Source organism: Amblyomma americanum, chromosome 1 (genome assembly GCF_052857255.1).
Source record: "Amblyomma americanum isolate KBUSLIRL-KWMA chromosome 1, ASM5285725v1, whole genome shotgun sequence".
Lineage (NCBI taxonomy): Eukaryota > Metazoa > Arthropoda > Arachnida > Ixodida > Ixodidae > Amblyomma > Amblyomma americanum.
This window is the reverse complement of record NC_135497.1, coordinates 457,742,548-457,761,828: the sequence shown is the minus strand read 5'-3', so window position 1 is coordinate 457,761,828 and position 19,281 is coordinate 457,742,548. Positions and strand designations below refer to the sequence as shown.

At 47.4% G+C, this 19,281-nt stretch overlaps 1 protein-coding gene across 4 annotated transcripts in view; it reads left to right on the top strand.

Annotated features, from left to right (window-relative positions):
- The window catches only part of LOC144116017 (uncharacterized), a 142,770-nt gene that overhangs the window by 77,667 nt on the left and 45,822 nt on the right, over positions 1-19,281 (top strand). For all 4 annotated transcript variants that reach the window (XM_077650678.1, XM_077650676.1, XM_077650677.1 and 1 more), the window contains 2 exons: positions 5,140-5,209; positions 16,961-17,049. In XM_077650678.1, coding sequence (XP_077506804.1) covers positions 5,140-5,209; positions 16,961-17,049 — 159 coding nt within the window. The remainder of the gene's footprint in view (positions 1-5,139; positions 5,210-16,960; positions 17,050-19,281) is intronic.

The window sequence follows — 19,281 nt, the reverse complement described above, 5'->3', positions numbered from 1 at the left end:
AATCGTTACATTTTTTGTTGCTAAAATAGTGTGCAGCAAATGGCATATTTAAATGTCATTGCCAAGAGCTTTTCTTCTGATCTTTATTGTACATTGATGGGTGCTGTTTTGCAGTCTACAATTTCTCTTCCACCATTGCAGAGGAATATGAGTGATGCTTCTTACGCATTGCAAACGAGGTTGCTGCTCTTGTGTATTGCTGACATCCCATGGCATTACAAGCTTACAACATAAGCTAGCCTCTAGCATTACGTTGTCGTTTCTGCATCCACCTCACCCTTCCTCCGCCTTCAGCTACTTTTGAGACCATTGTTTTGAGTAGGGTTGTGCTAATATTGAAATTTTCAAATGCGAACCAAATACAAACATGAAGAAAAAAAGTGGTAGGGTTTTAACATAGTCAAGCCGAGTAGATGTGCGAAAGCATGTGTTTAGCCTGATTAGCTCATTTTTGCCTTGCTGGGTCATCGGCATGTCTTGCGTCGATATTAGTTCGATAGTAGTATTAGTTGAAGATGACTATGTGCAATGCACAGCGCGAGAGTGTATTGCAGTTTAACACGAGGTGCAATCGGCTGCGGTGATAGCATAGTGTTCTCATGCAGTGATCAGCGAAGGTGATCTGTTTACGCCGCTGCGGGTTCGAATCCTGGTCGTGGCAATATTTATTTTATTTATTTATAGTTTGGCCAATGTCGCTCTCAAGTTCAAGCTTCACACAAACTCGATGAGCCGGTTAGACCTCGTCTGAGGCGACATTTCCGTAAAGTTGAAAGTCTGCCCTCTACATGTTGTCAGCGGCGCTGCTCTCGCTGCTGTGATGCCTTCATTGCCCACAATTCCTCGCCATTCCACACCACTAGTAGTCTTCTCGCTTGGTGGTGAGCACAACTAGGTCTTGTTTGCGCCGACGTCAAGCCTCACGAGTGCGACGAGTGTCCTGTGCACCACCCATAGCACTGCAGCGCGCTGGTTTTTATATTTGTTATTTTGTTTCCCTGGCCACCCGCAGAGAGAATCTTGACTTGGCTCCCTGTTCCCTAAGTACTTTTGCTTTCGAGCTGCAGGTAGCCAGGGGAGAGAGAGAAACATTAGACCGGCTCACGTGGCCAGTGGCCTTCTTGGCTTCGACTGTGAGTGTCGCGAGGCAGCAGGCCACCACTGACTCTTCTTTCTGCTTCCATTTGTGACAGCCTCCCTTCATTTTTTCTCTCTACTTCTTTCCTTCTTCTTGCTATCGTCACTCCTCTCATCTTTCTCTCCTGGTCGCTTTGATCGGCGACCTTGCACGGACTTCATCCACGCGACGGCTGATGGTGGGCTCCGTAAAATGGCTCATGCCGTAAAATGTCTTCGAATATCGAATACCTGTTCAGTACAAAGAAGTTGAGAGCAAGATAAATGCACAAACGTTGTAGTTCCTCAGTTTTTAAGATAAATGTTAGATAAATATTGGCATACCCTTTGTATCGAAGTGGTAACGAGTGCCATCTTAAGTAAAGTGCTTAATTATTTTATTTCTTTTGTAGGTGTCCACCTCCTTTTTTAAACTTTGAATCCTGTTCTGTTCATTTTTCAATCTCCATTATTCAAGGCTATTTTTTATTTTGTAAGCTGTACTGCTTCGATTTCTGTGCCGTTTGGTGCAATTTCTCTATTCTGCTTTCGTGCCACCAATACTCCAGTGTTCTCTGGCTTGTTTCTACAGGTGTGTGTTAATTTTGCTTTCACTATCCCTAGAACCTGGAGCTATTGGAAGGCTGAATATGTCCTTTTCGACATCTGGTTTTATAGCTTTACAGTCTACCAAAACATGTTTGATGTTTTCTACACTGCTCCCGCATGCTACAGTCATATCATCTTCCTGTTCATGCTTTCTTCTATATTGCCTCTCCTCGATGTCACCTGCGCCATCTGGCGTGAAAAGGAGTGTAGAGGTACAGGCGCGCAACGACAGATGGCGCCTCTAGGAGTCACTCGGCAACTATGGAGCTTGCGCCTAGTGCCGCTGCTACCGGCTCCAACTCCGCTTTCCTCCTCGCGCTCTCTTCACTGTCGCAGCCTTTCTTCTTCCACTGCGCTCTGTGCTTCACGCTGTAAAAAGGTATAGTATGGAGGTTCAGCATTTGTGGAGTGTGGTGCGTGGGATTTAATGTCCCAGAGCTGCACATGGGCTGTGAGAGATGCCATTAGTGGATGGCTGAAGATAAGTTTTAACCACCTTGGTTTCTTTGATGCGCACTGACATTGCGCAGCATGTGGGCGTGTTTGCGTTTGGCCTTCATTGAATTGTGTCCACTGTAGCCGGGATTCGATTCGGTGGCTTTGGGTTTAGCAGCCAAACAGAAAAAAAGGGGGTGCATTTAAATTTTGTCTTATTAGTGACGGGTAGTTTATCGAATCTTCAAGTGCAGTGAGAGTATGGCGGGGACAATATGAATGCACATTGTTGAACAAAAGCGCACTTGAGGAAGCCATGTGATTTTTCTGAAAGGTGCGCGCTGCCCACCACCAATTCCAAAAAAATGTGACACCCTACACAAGCAAATATGAGGTAATGAATCATGACTGCTCCACACAGGGTATATCTGAACCACCCAAAAAATAGGAAAAGTCTGGAGCTGAGAGGAAGGGAGGAGGCTAGGAAACGGCAACTGGTTGAGTTACCTTGAGTTTTTAATTGACACGCTGCGTATAATATGTACACAATTAACAGACAAGGATAGGGAATTGAGGGGCTCATTACGTTAGAGACCTTCGCCTATGCTTTGCTTAGTTTGAGTGACTGTTGGCTGTCTTCGTATATGCACACAACTGTGTACACAGCAAACTCACAGCTTTTTCTGAGAGTGGGCTCACCTAGCAGTGATTTCTGTGTTTCAGGTGAATTTCCCACTCTTCATCTTGCAAATGAGCTGGTTTTTTATGCCATATACCGAACACAGGAAATAATATTTTGCGGAACAGTGAAAGGGGTAGCACGTCGTCCGTCATTTTTGTGCAGACATTTTTTGCCAGCAGTAGTAACATCATTTTTCTTCCTTTTTTTCACAGTTTCAAGCATAATGTGCACCTTCGAAATACAAATTATTTCTGCAATCCTTCGGGTGTTTACTTCATAAGTCTTGGCATTTCGGTGTTGCTGTTTTCATCAGTTATGGCACTTTGTAACAAAATTTTGCACATCCGTGCAAAAAAAAAATCTAACGCTAGTATTTTGTTCTGGAAAACTAACAAATTGTTTTTAAGAGACCTGAATATACTAGACGGTGTGGCAGGTATTTGAGAACAAAGTTGTGCCCACACGCAAACAGACACGCAGACCAGAGACAGATCATTTATGATCATATAACACTGTGTACAAGTGGCGATGCATGCAGTGAATGTCATCATTCATTGAAACTGCCGTCAGCTGCAATCACAGACTCCACACGATGTCGCAGGCAGTGATGAGATGTGTCTTCAGAACATTAGCCATTGCATCAACAACAGCTCCTCTGAAAGTCGCAATGGTGTTGGGTGGGTGCCTATTGGACTCCCTCTCAACCACACCCCATATTTAGTAGTCCACTGGGTTGAGATCTGGAGAGCTGCTGGGAGGCCACATGTTTGGAGTAACACGGCCGTGGAGATTTTCAGCCATCCATTCTTGGGTTGTACGGCCTGTGTGGGATGGTCAGAAGTTTTTCTGGAAAACATAAAGCCTCCCACGTGCTACAGCAGTAATCCAGGGCTTCACAACTGTGTTCAGTACCTCGGTGTAGGCAACAGCATTGACTCTGGCACCTTGAAGAAAAAAAAAAAACGTGGAGGTGTCTTGTTGCCTTCACTTCTCGTGACGCCCAGGACTATCAGTGATGCTGGAAATTTTGTGCACATGACAGTTGGGACATCCTCGGGGCTTTTACACAGCCAATGATAAATCTCTTGGCCTGGTCCTGGACGAAGTTTTTTTCATCGGAGAAAAACCACAGCACTCCAGGCTCCTCTGGGTGCTTCAGTTTGTTCAGAAAGCGCTTGGCTTTGGTCAGGTGGTTCTCTTTGGCTTTTTCAGACAAGAACCGTCCTCGCCACGTAACATATTACTTGTAGCGAAGGTCCTCATGGACTACACGTCTGACAGTGCCCTCAACCTCCACCTCCTTGGCAAGGACCCTTATAGACTTGCCAGGGTTTTCATTTGTGATACCTAAAACGCGACTGAAGAATTCCAGCGTCCTAAGAGCGTCAGAACACCGAAAACATTGTTTCCTATGAGAAATATAGCCCACATCACCCCTGGTAGCCTGCAATCTTTTGCGAACTTAACGATCGGGCAACTTTGAAGAATGTTGCGATCTCTGAATCCGGGTGTCCTGCAGCCAAGGACATAACTGCATACCTCTTCTTTTCTTGAGTTAGCAGAAGTTCTGCCATGGTTACCTGCAGCGAAAAACTCACAGGAGGGTTACGACTATGTAACACGAGATTCAGCAATAGCTGTTTAGGCATTTAGTTATGGGGATGTTTTGAGGTAGAAAAGATAGTGACCTCATGTCGTACTGGTAGCGATGCACCCCTGCACTGGCATGTGACTGTTCCAAACAGAGCCACCCATATGCTTATGTGACCCAGGTTGACCGTGATATAATGTGAGTGCGTTAATGACTGGCGGGTGCATTAATGACATCCACCCACCGGTTGGATGTCACACACCCACTGATTACGCCTACGGCAATGACACCGACAGCGCCGACGCCGGATGACTATGACGCGCCAGCCAGGGACGGCCACCTTACAGCTATTGCTGTAAGAGAATTTGTAACTATATTGTAGAGGATGGAGCGTCACCTATAATATGTGTTCTCAAATACCTGCTGCACCCTGTATTAGGTGGAAAAATATTTAATTTCAATAGAATCAAAAATCGGGGTGTCAAAGGGTATGGCTTCATAATGGTGGGGCCAAAGTGGTGTGCTGGCTCTGCAGAGGCACTTTGAATGTCTGAGCACTTGTCAGCTCAACCAACAGGGTCACTGTTTCCATGGGCACAGCTAAGCCACCCTGATATATGATGCCTGGTGCATTGGAATTACTCATTGCAATGATAGTAATATTATAGTTAAGCTTCCTCTCAAGATTTTTCTTGTCTTTTCACAGGAGCGCAAATCTCAAGATGCAAAAGAGCCGCAAGGAGCTGGACCACACTGCAGTCCTACTCTATGATAAGGTCAGTCTGCATTGCCAAAGCATTATTTCGAGTTTCTGAGGAAATATCATTCATGCACTCTTCAACTCCCATTGTGAGTCAGCTGTGGTGCTGCTGTGCTCTGCGATCTTGCTGCTGCAAAAAAGGGCTCTGGATCGATATTGAGGGGTGGAATTTCTACTGATGCTTGGGCGAGTTGGTATGCCATGTTCAAGAAGAACAGCGCGAAAAGACAAGGACCACAGGATGATACAGCGCTTGTCTTTGTGTATCATCCTGTGGTCCTTGTCTTTTCGCGCTGTTCTTCTTGAACATGGAATTTCTATGTTGTTTATGCCATTCTGAGCCATGGGAGTTTCTTTGCCATGCCATGCTGCTATCAGAATTACCACATTTACTCGCGTAATTTGCGCTGTTGTGTATTTTACTCACCCCTAATTTATTACCTGGGTTTATAAAAAAAATAGTTTCACTCGCACATTTTACGCTCCCTTCTGCCCCAGACCACCAGCATGCATGCAGCTTCACGCAAGGCAGGCTTGAGAAAGGTGTGAGTGGTGAGGGGATACCGCTGTCATGAGGATGTTGCTGTCAAGGCAAAGCCAAAGGGAAGACATGCCTGCTGCATGCAAGGGGCAATCATGACAGGCTTTTTGGGGGGAGAGTGCAAGATTAGGGCGCATCAGAACTAGCGTGCTTCGATCACATTGATAGCAACCCCCTTCCTGAGGCACCAACACATGAGTGGAAACTGGTCAGCAAAAAAGCCATGAAAGAGATACAGAGGTACGACGATGTAATGGAAAGAAATTGGGGCTGCAAGAGCCGCACCGAAGCGCATGCTTCCCTCAGGTATTCAAAGATCATAATGCTGCATATAAGTATACAGTTTACAGAAACGACTATTCTAATCAGGGGCTCAGTGTATACATGGCACCGACCTATGTGCGGGGTCTAACATAGTTTCGCCCGAGCCATGGGTAGTATGTGTCCCGTGCCGGTGCCTATTCCTGGCAGGATATACATGGAGCGGCACGTGCGAAAGAAAGTAGTTAATTTGCTGGTAAATTGGTTCCGGTAAAAAAAAAAATCAAGTTGTGCGCCGTTTACCCAGCTCACTCACACTGGCGGTTGCTTTCGCAGACAAACAGTTGCAAGAGCATGCAAACTTCTGGTAACCTCCGCCACACGGTGGAATCACCAAATTTCGAAACCACCGAACTGTTTGCTATTCAGTTTGCTACCAGTCGGTCGTGCCGCACATGTGAGGGAGCCATTTTATCGTTTTGTCTCCATTTGGCCACTGCTGGCTTTGCAATTGTATTGTTGTATGTTTATTGCTTTGAGCTGCACATGCGCCGTCGTGTCGTTCCGCGGGGAACCACTTAATGTGGGGTGGGCTTCAACTTTTTTTTGGCCAGTGAGGGGTCCGAGTTGGGGAGTCAACGTATAGGCGACAATATATGGTATATATTATGCGTTATGACCTTGGAAGAATTTTTTAGGATGTATTTGCAAAATATCCACGTAATTTGTGCTCCCCATTTTTTAAAGCCTTAACTTAAATAAAGTGTGCAAATGGCGCAAATAAATACGGTAATATGGCAGCCCTTGCAGCACAAAGAATCTCATGGCCCTTGCCCCCAAAAAAGCTTGAAGGGTATCATTGACTGTGTTGAACCAAACTGTGGCACGCATGCTTTAAGGGGAGATTCTGGGCAAAAGTTCCTATTTTCGACTAGAAAATGCCCTTTTGTATTTTAATTGCCATCGATTCCCCAGCCATTCAAAAACTTCTCCGCAAACCTTCATTATGACCTATATTTTAGTAAGCAAGAAAGTCGAGTGCATTGAAGCACCTCTAATGCACTGGGCAGCAACTGATCAGGGTGTGAATACTGTCTTTAGAAGTGTAATTTTTCAGACTTTCTAATGCACATAAGCACTACTGCAGATAATACAGGGTGTTTCATTTAATTGAATACAGACTGATTAAAGATAACTAATTAGACAAAACATTTTGATAGTGAGCAATCATTATTTGCAAATATACTTGAACAGTGCTTTGCCTGGCCAGGTAACCTAACATCAGTCAGTGCTCAGCAGCTGTTGCAGCATATTTATGGAAAATGTGTATCGTATATAATGCACTTTCCAGTACATCAAAGTTTATGGAAGAGAAAACTTTCACCTAATAAAGTTTTGAAAGTTTCAAGGCAAATCTTGAATAACAATTAATTTTGAAGGAAATTTAAAGCTTTTTTCAAAAATATCAGTTCTTAAAATAAAACTGCAGGCTCTTCAAACTTTTGAGTCTGTTTTTCTTAGTTTGCGTCATTGCACCAAACTGCTGTTTTAGGAAAACTATTATTCCAGTAGTAAATGTTGGACACCGTAATTTACACGCTTTCTGGCCAAAATTGTATGAGGAATTCAACGGCGGGCTCTTGCTATTTCATTTTGGTGGTTTTTCTTCCAGATAAATAATCTTTTCAAAGTATAGTTGTACCACGCTTATTTATAGTATTGCAGCCCATTGACTTGCCAACGTGGCGGCAGATATTGGGAGGTTGACAGCATGGAAAACCTCCCTGGTCATGCTGTGCTAATGTTAATAGGCCTGTTGCTCCACTTGCTGCACTGTACTGCATCTCACTAGTTCCTTGCAGCACTGGAAAACCTGTGAAGCATACAGAGGTGGCATTTGTGGAATACACAACCAATAAAAAACTCCCCTCCTTGATTGTAGATTCACAGTATGTACAAGTGGCATTTGTAGTGGCAGCGGTAAGCTTCTCTGTTTGCAAAGAAGACATTTTATGCAGTATGACATAATATTTTTCAAGCTAATTTTTAATTCAAGAACAACAAAATTGAAATAGTTCACTACTGTCTTCTGTATATCCTAGTAAACAATTTCATAAAAACTACATCTAATATATGTTTTGTTTTAATATATGTTCTGTGTTTAGGCATCATAACCGAAAAAAATTTTGCACATTTCAACTGAAAGGGCCAGCAAATACTTGGAGCACTGCTCTGGATTGCGTAAGGGTAGTGCTCTGGCCTTAGACATAAATGGCATCCACTGTCATGCATGGTGAAGCTGGCAGCAATGGCTTTAGTGGTACGAGTAGTTTATAGCTTACAATGTAGATAGCGCCACAAGGCCAGCTGTCGAAAATGATTTGGCAGGTTTTGGAGTGCGGGAGGCATACACCTTTGGGAGTGGATGAGTGAAAAAGAATCCATACTTGCATTAAAACACCAGTGTTTATTGACAAACATGACCATACCATTCAGTTTCCTCACCGCATTGCTGCTCGCACACTGCTGCTACAGACTTCTGCCCCTGCTTTTGCATTTCCTTATCTTTGCTGCAGTTTCTCAGCATTGGAAGACACTCTTGTTAGAAGACTGGCAGTGTTGCGCTGTTGTTGTGTCTGCATTTCCGCTCGCGACATTTCTGCAAATGCCACAGTGTTTGCAGAAACGAGTCTGCTTCTGAGCAGATGATGCAATGCACAGGAATGCATTAAATATCTCTGCACTCTCCTGATTACCGTATTTACTCGCATAATAGGCGCACTTTTTTCTCGGAAAATGTGGCTTGAAGTTCGGGGTGCGCCTATTATGCGGGGTAAACTTTCCGAAAATTTTTCAACTCGCATTCTCGCGCTTTAAATTTGAACATAAATCAAGAAAATGGCTACTTCCACATCATTTACTAATAAATGCAGCATAAAAGTAAAACAAAGGTACCTACTTTCATTGAACAGGCAAGAGACGTTGACTGCACACACACGTAATATTTATTTACAGACATGTCACTGTCCTCTCCTTCCGTTATTCGGAGTCCGAGAGCACACTCTCATCACCGCTGAGTGGGGACTCGCTATCGTTTTCTTTATCCGAATGCCACAGCATGTCGTCTTCACTCGTGTCCAGTGCGTTGGAGATCTTCCTGATGACGTCATCGGAGATCTCTCGCCAGGCTTCCGTGATCCATCCGCACAACATTTTCATAGTCGGCCTCTTAATTTTGCCACCTGGAGTTAGTTGATGCTGTCCCCCAGCCATCCAGTTAGTGTACAGCCTTCGAACGTTGTCCTTGAAAGGCTTATTTAGGATACGTCCAAAGGCTGCAGTACCGACATGAGGCCGCCCGGAATCACGGCAATATCCGTGCGCAGCTCCTTCAACTTCTCTCGTACACCTTCCATGAGGTGCCCGCGAAAACTGTCCAAAACGAGCATGGCCGGATACAGCAGAGCACCAGGCCGCCGGCCCCAGACTGTCTGGATCTAATCAACCATCAATTCTTCATTCATCCAGCCTTTCTCCTGGACCCTGACATGGATTTGTCCACCGAAATTTCCTTTTGGAAGAGTCTTACGGTTAAAAATAACGTAAAGCGGCAGTTTGCGACCGTCCGCAGTCACTGCCAACATTACAGTACCTCTTAGCTTTTCTGCGCCAGATGTTCTAATAAGCACACTTCGTGCACCTTTCTCCTCCACAGTCGTGTTTCTCGGCATGTCGAAACAGAGCGGGGTCTGGTCTGTGTTCCCAATCTGTGATAAAATGAAGTTTTTCTGCTGCCGGAGCCGTATAACAAAACGGTGAAACTCCACTACCTTGTCCTCGTATGCCGAGGACAAGCGCTGGCACAACGATGTCCGCCTTCTCAGGGTGAGTCCATGGCGTCGCAAGAAGCGCGTTGTCCATCCGGAGCTTGCCTTGAAATCCTTGGCCTCGATGCCCTGTGCTCGGGCAATTCTGCGCGCCTCGGTCTGCACTATTTCGAGGGACACAGCACAAAAGTCCTGTCGCAGTTCCCGTATGTGCAGAACGAGTTGCTGCTCCACTTAGGATACTTTCCGGATTTTGCACCGCGGAAGGCCCGTCGTGACTTGTTGGTGGCCTGAAGTTTTTTCCCGCTGATCTCGCCAGTAGCGAATGCTGGTTTCCCTGACACTGAAATGTCTGCTTGCAACACGGTTTCCGTTTTCAAGTGCATACTGCACAGCTTTTAGTTCGAATGCAGCCGTGTAGCTCGCGTACTTCCCCATTTTGAACAACAGAACCGCACGAACTGCACGCCGCTTGCAAAATGGCGGAAAGTGGGGTTCCTTTGCGGTGGCTTCTTTCCGTGGTGGTGATTGGATTGGATTGGATAGCGGCCTGTTGATGACGATGGCACAGTCGCTTGTGTCGATTCGCCTCCGACCTTGTACCTATACGTGGCCTCCGAGAGTCTCGTCCCTTTCCGAGCTGCCACAGTGAAGGTAGCGAAAAGCGTGCATTTTCAGCGCGGCAGTTCGGGGCGTATCGGTACTTAATGGAAGGACTGTTTGTTGCCCGTTGATGCGCCCCTTTTTTTTCTTTTTCGGCAGCTGTGTGTTGCACTATAAATACGGTACTGATCACATTGCCAAGTTCGGGGTGCGCCTATTATACGCGAAAATAAAAAAATCTGATTTTTCGCGACCAAACTGGGGGTGCGCCTATTACACGAGTGCGCCTATTATGCAAGTAAATACGGTAGTTGAGGAGATCTGTGGCATTCACAGTGCTGCAAGGAAGTGTTGAGATTGAGATTAGTTCTATGACGTTCTGCGGCAGAATCGCGAGTTTTAAACACTGGTTCAAGAGCAACAAGGCACTAGCTTTCTGCGTCTGCTGCCGAGATGATTGAGAAACTGCGGGCCTAGTTAAACACTAGGCTACATGCCACCTACATGAATGAGTGAGTGCCAACAGCCCAGACTGCATGGAGAATTTTTCTTTCTTTGATTATTCAATTTTTCAAATTTCAGTCAGCTAGCTGTTAAGGGCCAAAAGGAAGCACAAATGACATACTTTCTGAAAACACAGCTTTGTTCATAAGTTCTTTTCAAAAAGCCTGTGAAAAGAATGCGCAAAACTTCCAAAGGGAACATGATTTTGCCCATTCGCATGGCTCCAGTATTTTGCACAGACCCCTGATCTGTGCACTGTGCTTGTTTATTTAAAATGCTCAAAACTGGTCAGGGACCCTTTAAGGAACTGCAGGTGGTCTGAGTTAATCCAGAACCCTTCACTACGGCGCTTCTCATAGCTCATGTTTCGCTTCAGGATTAATCCTCACAATTCACAATTTACAGAAAGTAAACTATATATTTCCACGTGCTGTAGGCTACAGACAACAGTGCTGTGTTTTTTTTTTTTTCCCACAATAAGGGCCAGTTTTCTTTTGTGCCCTTCATTCACATTAGCCGGGACAAGGGCAGCCTTTGATGCCCAATTGGTCGTAGCATCTGAAAAAAACCTGTTATTTTTTTTGTTGGAAGTAGCATTATGTTTGGTCTACCATTGCCTCTGTGCTACATGCTTTTGATGTTCCATAGAAAGCTTAGCTGGGAAACACTGTAAACGATAGTGCACATATTTTCTCCACACGTGACATCAGCGTAAGGAACATGTTTACATGATGATGCTAAGCGAAATGACATCAGTAGAAGATACAGCCTTATTGCAGTGCTCTTTAGTCAAAGGACTGTGTTGATATCTTGAGCAGCCTTATGCAGTACATGTAACTCTGTGTCTCGAGGATTGTAAATGCATAACGGGGATGTTTTAAGCTGCTACAGAACCTGTCTGCCCTTACTGTGCTGAACTAAGAGTTATCTGCTAAACTGACTCGGAGTAAAAATTTGATTTGCTGAAAAAAATTACAAGCCCGTGTACAGCGGCTGTCTTTCTTGTGTACGCATGTAAAAGGATTTTAATTTAGGTCACTCAGCAGCCGTGTTCTTGAGTTTCTTTAGCCTTAAATGCTTTGAAATGCAAGGCGCTATGTTCTTTGAACCTTGGACAAGTGCTGAAGCATGAGACCTCAGCTTAATTGCTGCTGACAAAATGTTTTGCAGAACAACATAATCAGTCCACGAAAATGACACAAGTCAGAACACGCTGAGGCATTCTTGGGAGTTTTGCATGAGATGAGGCATTTGCTGTTCAGCTGTAGAAATTTCTGCTGGAAGTTGATAGAATCGTGCATGAAATTGCAAGATGTCTAAGAAGGCGCCTGGCATTTTTTTTTGGCCCATGGCAAGACTATTCTCATTTGGAAGCGTGGTGTATGTTCTTGCATAGTACAAGCTTCAAATTAATGACCACAACATGGAGTAAGATAGACAAAAGCGCTGACTCTGATGTGCCGCATTGCATTTGGTTGGCGTGATCTTGCTACACAAATGCCAAGCGTGCATCCGGTGCTCAGCATTACCCTGTACTCTCTCCTTCCGCGCATGTTCACTTACCGATGTGGCTTTGTGCACGCTTTCCACCTTGCAGAAATAGCAACACCAACGCGCCACCTGGCGACACTGCCTCTGAACAAAATACTGTATAAACACGTGTAAGGGCCGCGCTTTTTTTTTCCAGATTTGAGGGCCAATTTTTGGGGGGCGGCTCATACACGTGATGTGCAAAAAAAAAAAAGTAGAAACACACCAATCAGGGAATGAGCGGTATTTATTCTACGTTAAATCGTCACTCGTGGAGTATTCCGACTGTGAGCTGGTGCTGTGCTCTGGTGGCGATCACACAAGCAGTTGCGCAGCATGTCCACTTTCAATGCATAGCCGTTGTTCTGCGCTTCTATCACTTAGCAGAGCAGCTCTTCTTCCAGTTTGGAAAACTTGCACGGCTTGCCTTGGAAAGCGTGCTTTTTGCAGCTTGTGTTCCTCAATGCGCCCTCTTTGCTTGCACCATCGTCGGACACACTGCTTGGCCACGTCGTATTTCTTGCCCGCCGCACGCTTGCCATGTTAGACAGCGAACTCCCAGCCGTGAAGCTATTAAGGCGCTCGTCCATCGTGCTAAAACTGCAACGCTTTGCGGCAGCATGTGAAAGTCACAACTACGGTGAACTAACACGTTACTACAACTCCCGCGCCTTTGACAGCCACAGAAGGCTGGAGCACTGCACCGCCCCGCCTGCAATGGTTCATGGTGGATTGCACAAAAGCCCTCGATTCCCAGCGCCTTCTGCACTGCCGTCCGCGATTGATTTGGGTGCAGCCTTGGTGCCGCTTTGGTGCAAGGAACCGCGGCACCAGCCTTCAAGGAGGTGCAAAAAAGAAGTGCACATGCAGACGGCTTTCAGCAGACGACGTGCAGACGACGCATGTCAGCTCGTAAATATTGAACATGAATTGAAGGACGCTTTCGCTGTCGTTGACGGGTTCGATGTCATTCTGCGAGAAAATGGCGCTGAAACCTACGCTACAGCAGGCAACTTTCTGTGTTTTGTGCTGTAGCTGGCATGTTAATTGTGATAGGCCGTCTGTGTGCTTGCAAGTTCACACGAAACTTACGGCGCGAATACACAATGTGGGCTGTTGGCAAGCTGCGGGCAGGGCGAATCCGAGCGTGTTTTGATACAATCGGCGCCGGTACTTGTGCCTGCTGCTTAAGCATGCAGGCAGTTGCTGCTGATTCGACACTGCCTGGCCAATCTGCTGTGGCTACGGGGACGCCGGGGCCAGCAGTAAGTAGCGGTGAAGTCCTCTGGTGCTGCTGAAGGACTTTTTTGTTTATCACTGCTTATAAAAAGCTAAATTAGCGAGGTGGGTTCTCGGCGGTGATTTCCGGGCGCCCTCCCATAGGCGTCGGAAAATATTCAGGGGCCTTGAATTCAAGCGCTCCGAAAGTCCTTTGAACGTGTGTCTGAGTGTCTGAAAAGCCTTGTGAATTTGTAATTGACATAGTTAGCGACCACGCTTTTATAGCACTTCGGAATTCGACTGCCGTTGGTCCAAGCAAGTGAGCTGCAGCATGACAGCATGCATGGAGTCTGCTTCCTTGTATTCACTATGGGAAGATTAGAACTACTCCATAACAAGAACTAAGCGATGTCGTCGTCGACCATGGCCAACTCCATGGCCGACTCGAGTCTCGTTAGGCACGGAAGTGACTGCACACAAAAAATATGCGCGAGAGCTCAACACCTTCATGGCCCGCAGACGACAAAACCTGCCTGCACGCGCTCGATTGAAAATTGTCGCACCTTTGGGGTGTGGCGCTGCTGACGCACTGCACCTGCACCGCAGAACTGCTTCTGCACCGCACTGGCACCAGAGGCACTTTTTCAGAATTGGTGCCGTGAACCAGCACTGAATCGAATGCAGCTACTGATGCTGATATGGATTGCGGGTGCTCGCAAGTCGCGGCGGAGGAAAAAAGTTGATGATGATGAGCCGCGGCCTCGAGCGCCATCCGTGGGCTGCACCTGGAAGCTCCTTTGCGCATGCATTGCCTCCGCGATCAACCATGCCATTGCTCGCAGCCGGAGCTGATCATGGAGGCCACGGCGCGTGCATTTTGATGGCTATTCCCGCGTGGTTCGTGGAAAATTTTAGTGCGGCCCTTACACAGATATTATTTTTTAATACAGAGTGTGGCCTTTGCACGCGTTTATACTGTAGTGTGGCAACCAGCCGTGCAGGAGATGCAGGTGATGCACCATTATAGCGCCACAAAATGAAGCAAACAACAACCGCAATGAATGCCATGGTGCATGCGCGCACTTGCAGAATAAGGGAGAAAATTGTCCGACACCAAAGACCCCTGAACTGCCAGAGTGGAGGCGCGGCAGGAACATTCTGCTTGCGTCGAAACGAGATCTGAACGCCACCTTTCATATACCCAACCAAGCTTCCTCTGATGTAGCAAAATTGATCCCCTTTTATCAGTGGAGAATGCCCCGGTCTTACTCTGTGAACCACAACAAGAAGCCTTCGCAAGCCCTTTGGCAAAAACACGTTTTTCTCTAAGGGCGTGCATTTTCACATACACACTAACCTCTGTCAGGCTACCTTTCCAGCTGGGCAGTGTACAAATGACAAGTTTGTTTATCTCAAAATACTTGCAAGAAGCATTGCCTGCAAACAAGGCAGCATTTCCTGATTTTTTCATCCTGAGAAAGTGAATGATACTGCATTAGACCACTAGCCAGTGTGACATACAGTAGAATCTCGATAAACAGAAGTCGGTTAAATGGAACCAACGCTTAAATGGAACAAACGCCTCGCAGCTGGTTGGTTTTGTATTGAGGCAATGTAAAAAAAATCCCGTTAATCGGAGCAAAAATTTTCCAACCACTGTATAAACGGAACCGAAAATAGGCTCGAAACTGCAACTTGACGTAAACGCGCAGCCCCATCGCGGTACGCATCACTGCACCCCCCCCCCCCCCCTCTCTTTCCGATTTCCGTCTGGACGTTGTTTTCGGTTTTCTCGCACACTGCCACCACATCGCTTGCTTTCTGTCGCGGTGTGCTTGCAGTTGTGTTCTGCTAGGCTTAAGCCTTACATCCGCTTTTGAGTGTTGTCTGCGACATTTCGTCGCGAAGTCAGCATCCGATGGCAGCACAGAAGCGACCTCACAGTGCCCTTACGTTAGAAAGGAAGGTGGAGATAAGCAACGACTTCGAGAGTGGTCGCTTCACAAAAACAGCGCTTGCGACGAACTACGCTGTCCCCAAGAGCAGCCTCACGAGGATACTTCAGGACAAGGATAAGCTGCGGCAGGCTTTCGGGACATCACGCTTTGGCCCTCAAAGAAAACAACTGCGGGTGGCCAACCACGAAGATCTGGAGAAGTGCATGGTGATTTGGCTGCGGAGAGTCTGCAGTTAAAACATTCCGATCAGCGGGCCACTCATTCACGCGCAAGCAGAAGAATTTGTTCTGCAGCTCGGCATCAAAGGTTTCTTGTGCAGCGAATGGTGGTTGACGAGATTTAAAGATCGGATTGGCATAGTGTGTCATGCCGCTTCAGGGGAGGCTGCCGCTGCAGGCATGACAGCATGCGGGGAATGGCGAGCAAGACGGCTCCCTAAAATTTTGCAGAAGTGAGCAGCCTGTCTAGTATGGGTGGTGCCATCCAAAGAAAACGGTTGCGAGCGCTAAAACAAGCAAACATAAAGTCCTTTTTCACAAGCCAATAAATTGCAGTTCCCACTGATTTCCAAGGAATAACTGGACTATTGACATTTTTTAAAAAATTTCAGTAGTGCTTTGAAAAAAAAAAGTTCAGTGCTTACTACTTTGTGCAATAACGTTTGTGCCCATAGTGTACCGTTCTCTTTATTATCTAAATTTTGCATTTGAGATCCGCTTCTGCGGTGACTGCCAACTGTGCGCACACCTGCCTCGTCGGGACCAAGCAGCGTGGAACGGATTGCGAAATCCTGAACCTTCTCTCGCTAAATGAAATTCCTGATAAACGGAACATATTTTCCCGGTCCCTTGAGGTTCCGTTTAACGAGAGTCCACTGTATTTGGAGTTAATATATTGCTCTTACATACTTTCTAGTTGAAAAGTTTGCTCAGTGCATTTGTGCTTTAGTTTTGTAGAGCGAGGGACTGTGCTTATATTGAAAGGGAGCACTCTGTGCCAAAAGCACAACACTGGAAAAAGGAGGGAACCTGATGCGAGGCAAGGGGCAACAGTGGTATGAAATGAGGATGTGTTGCAGCAGCTCGCCAGGAATGGGGGTGTGGCTTCTTTATCTCTGGCGTGAATTCGTGGTGGGCAAAACTGCTGTTGCCGGTCTGAGTAGCTAGTTTATTTTTCTCTTTCCCCGCAAACTTTGTGCATTGCATCATCTAGAGGGAAAACATACTTTCTGAGGATGGCTTGCATTAAGTTTTCAAAAGTCCAAGAGGGTGCCACAAGTGAACCTGCTCAACCGTTCGGTTTATTTATCACTCGCCTTGCAGGAGGTGGAACTGGCAAATGCGAAGAAGTACGAGCAGGAATCAGTCACGTTGAGGGAACATTTGCAAGAAACCCTGGACTTGGTGACGAGGTGAGTGCTGTGGCGTCTCCGCCCTGCCCTAATAACATTGGCCAACTGCTCAGACCGTTGGGACCTTTCTTGCTGCCCTTGCACCATAAAAATTCATCACCACCACCACTTTCTGGTACCTATTCACTGGACATCAAGATGAGGCTTAAGTAAAATTTTAGTTCGATAAATGTAAACTGATAAGGCTGAGCAGGACGGCAGCGCTAAGCGATGCGAAATTTGCAAGTGAGGTTCATGCAGTGAAGCCCTCTGCTTTTAAAATGGTGAAGATGCGAAATTTTTTATTCCTTGTTTTTTCTTTGCTGTGGTGCAAAACAGGAGTAAACATGGATAACCACATGAAATTAGCCGATTGCTGGTAAATAATTGATAATTGAATTTCTTTTATGATGTGGTTTCGGCTTCAGTAGGTGGCTGCGATGTCGCAAGTAGGTCCAAGGTAATGCGAGGAGTACAAAATGCAGTGCATTATCTGTTTGTTCAGTCACTGTCATTTATGTGCCTAAGCCAACCTAGTGTATGAATTCGAGCAAGTTATATGGGGCAGCAGCCAGTACAGCTTTTATATGTCTTACATGTCCTCAAAACCTACTTGGGATGTCACAGCCGCCTTTCGGCTGCTGCTGAAACTGAAATTGTGCGATAGAAGAAATTCAGTGCAAATTACATATTTGGTCCAGGTGAATTACTCCCTTGGTGTTCCTTGTTTACTTATGCCCTATGCATCATTCCAAAGAAAAGAAACATGCAGAGCCTTTATGAACCTGTGGAATATAGAGCGAGTGTGACAGCTATGTTGAAGCAGGTGGTATAAGAGAATGATGATGGTGATGGATTTTTAAGGATGCTAGGGCATCTATGGCCAAAGAGTGCCACGGCACAAGGTACTCTTCTACTCAAGGTGGGGTCAAAGACCCATTTCCCCAGCATTTCACCCTAAATGAGCCGAGCATGAGACCAGGGGAAAGCTAGTACCCATTGTTTCACTGGTGGGTACCCGGCGGCACTGGAGATCAAAACCCGCACCTCCCGCATGTGAGGCGGATGCTCAGACCAATTTAGGCCACCACTGCGGTGGTATAAGAGAGTCGAATATTGATACGGGAATAAAAGAAGAGGCGGAGAGCGAGCGCGAGCGGCGAGCGCGCGGCTCTAGCACGAGGGAGATAGAACGAGAAAGCTTGGCCGCCGCCGGTCGTGCTTCGCCGGCTCTCCTCCGTACTGCTGCTATATTTCTCTGGGCGGGCCCGTGGCCACCCCGTGGCATCCCACACCGTAACATTTTGGTGGCAGCGGTGGGATCATGCCGCTCACCCGCTCCCAGAATCAAGCACCCGACGTGCCAGACGACAGGAGTCCACCACCAGCCGATAGCGCCGACGGCGCGGCGGCCGGCGCCGCTAGACCTAGGCGCTCGGAGAGGCTCGGCTCTTCGCAGCAGCCGGACGCCGATGTTGAGCGCCTCCTGGATACATTCACCCAACGGATGGACGCATGGGAGGCCCGTCTGACTGCCCAGGCTGGGGAGATGGAAGCTCTCCGGCGCGAACTCCGTCGCCTGGTGCCAGCCGAGCCGAGCACAGGTCAGGTGCCTTTGGGCGTCCCCGCCGCCGCTGTTTACGGCTCTGCCGTCGCTGGGCCTGCGGTCGTGGCCGCCTATGGCGTGCTCGGCGCGGGTGCGTCCTCGCCGCAGTGTTCGTTGGACGTTGTGGAATTGCCCACATTTGACGGCACCATCTCGTGGGATGCTTACCGCATCCAGCTGGACGGTATTGCGGCGGCGAGAGGCTGGGACGAGCAAATGAAGGCATGGATGCTCGTTGCAAAACTGAGGGGCCGCGCCACCGAGCTGCTGCAGAACGTGCCGCCCGACCAGCTGGGCTCTTACACTGTTCTGGCGGGCCTCCTCGCCGACCACTATGGTGCCTCAGGTCAACCCCGTGTGCAGTACCACCGCCTGCGAGCCCGCCGTCAAGAGCCCGGGGAGACGTACCAGGACCTCGCCGCCGCCATTGAGCGCCTGGCTCTGCAGTCGCTGCCGGGAGCGCCTCAGAACGCCGTGACCCTGGTCGGCACCGAGGCGTTTGTCGACGCCATCCGACTCCCCGAGGTGCAGCGCTTGGTCCGCTCTGGCCGTCCTGATTCCGTCCGCGCCGCCATGGCGCTCGCCATCGAGGCGGAATTGACTTTGCTGGCCACGCGGGGGTCGCCACCGTCTGCCGAGCGCAGCGT